At 34.7% G+C, this 1,771-nt stretch overlaps 1 protein-coding gene across 1 annotated transcript; it reads left to right on the top strand.

Annotated features, from left to right (window-relative positions):
* Positions 1-384: 384 nt before the first annotated feature.
* Positions 385-1,659, top strand: LOC130994150 (uncharacterized). Its single transcript, XM_057919179.1, has 3 exons — positions 385-661; positions 722-956; positions 1,239-1,659. The coding sequence occupies exons 1-3, from the start codon at positions 385-387 to the stop codon at positions 1,657-1,659; spliced, it is 933 nt and encodes a 310-aa protein (XP_057775162.1).
* Positions 1,660-1,771: the final 112 nt, after the last annotated feature.

Raw genomic sequence — 1,771 nt, 5'->3', positions numbered from 1 at the left:
TAATTTGGCAAGTCAGTGGATAGCTTTAATCTGTGTGTAGTGGATTATGGATAGATATTTTGCCAAGAGATTGGATATATATATTTCTTATGTCAGTGGATAGCATTAATATTGTTATTTGTTTTCATCGGGTAGTAGCAAAAAGGACATGATGCTTTTATATCTGGAGGATTTAATACTTGGCGCAAGAAAGATAGATTGAGAGATCATGTTGGAGAGGTTAATAGTGAGCATAGTAAATGTAGATTGGCATGTCAAGATTTGATGTATTAAGCCCAACACATTGAGGTGACACTTTCTAAAGTATCAAAATAGTCACAAATTGATTATCGTTCTAGATTAGATGCATCAATAAAATGTCTCCGCTATCTTCTTAAGCAAGGAATGGCTTTTCGAGGACATGATGAGTCAGAAGAATCCTTGAACCAAGGAAATTTTATGGAGCTTTTGAAACTTTTGGCTTCTTGTAGCAAAGAGATATCTAATGTTGTATTGAAGAATGCTCCTGAAAACTTGAAACTTACATCACCTGACATTCAGAAAGATATCATAAATGCAATTGCAGTTGAGACTACAAGAGCTATCATTGATGATATTGGTAATGATTTTTTTGCCATATTAGTTGATGAATGTCGGGATGTGTCTGTGAAAGAGCAAATGGGTATTGTTCTACGTTATGTGAATAAAAAAGGATGTGTCATTGAATGATTTATTGGTCTAGTGCATGTTAGTGACACAATTGCTACTTCACTTGAGAAGGGAATTGGTTCCTTGTTTTCTACTTATGGGTTAAGCATTTCTAGTTTGAGAGGTCAAGGATATGATGGTGCAAGCAACATGATAGGTGAATTCAGTGGATTGAAAACTTTGATACTAATTAAGAGGAATCCTAATGCTTATTATGTTCATTATTTTGCTCATCAGCTTCAACTAACAATTGTTGTTCATGCAAAAAAGTATATCATTGTTGGGTCTTTCTTTAATACTATCTCGTGCTTATGCAATGTGGTTGGAGGTTCATGTAAGCGCAGAGATATGCTTCGAGAGAGCCAAAGAGAGAAGATTATTGAAGGCATTGCAAGTGATGAAATTAAGACAGGAAGGGGGTTGAATCAAAAAATGGGGATGAAATGACCCGGGGATACTCATTGGACTTCTCATTACGGTACTCTCATCAACTTGATTCACTTATTTACTTCTATTATTGATGTTCTTGAGTATGTTGGGGCAAATGGTAGTGATGATTCACAAAAATCTGAAGCTATGAATTTGTTAGATGTTATTAGTCGATTTGAGTTTGTTTTTGTGTTACATCTGATGAAGAAAATTTTGGGAATTACACATGATCTATGTCAAGTGCTACAAAGGAAAGAACAAGATATTGTGAATGCAATGAAACTTGTTAATGTAGCAAAAACTCGCTTGCAAGCAATGAGAGAGAAAGAATGGAAAATGATGTTAACTGACATTTCTAAGTTTTGTAGTAGAAATGAGATAGAAATGCTAGATATGGATGATGAATATGCACCTCGAGCAAGAGGAAGGCGTAGAGTTGAGAAAATGACAAATCTCCACCATTACCGAGTTGAGCTATTCTACACTGTGATTGATATGCAAGCTTTAGAGTTAAATCAACGTTTTGATGAAGTCAACACATAATTGATTTTATGCATGTTATGCTTGGATCCTAGAGACTCATTTTCTGGAATTATTATTGAAATGCTACTTCGTCTTGGAAAGTTTTATCCATCTGAATTTTCTGAAGTTGCTT

This window comes from Salvia miltiorrhiza, chromosome 7, assembly GCF_028751815.1.
Source record: "Salvia miltiorrhiza cultivar Shanhuang (shh) chromosome 7, IMPLAD_Smil_shh, whole genome shotgun sequence".
NCBI classification, from domain to species: Eukaryota; Viridiplantae; Streptophyta; class Magnoliopsida; order Lamiales; family Lamiaceae; genus Salvia; species Salvia miltiorrhiza.
Note: the sequence above shows the minus strand (reverse complement) of the source record. Positions and strands in the feature narration are given on the sequence as shown.

Excerpts from the sequence above, each read along its gene's own strand:
- LOC130994150 (XM_057919179.1), top strand. The coding sequence starts at position 385 with ATGGCTTTTCGAGGACATGATGAGTCAGAAGAATCCTTGAACCAAGGA. Across the intron at positions 662-721 it reads GTCTGTGAAAGAGCAAATGG|TGCATGTTAGTGACACAATT; the intron begins GTATTGTTCTAC and ends TTATTGGTCTAG. Across the intron at positions 957-1,238 it reads ATTGTTGTTCATGCAAAAAA|TGATGATTCACAAAAATCTG; the intron begins GTATATCATTGT and ends GGCAAATGGTAG.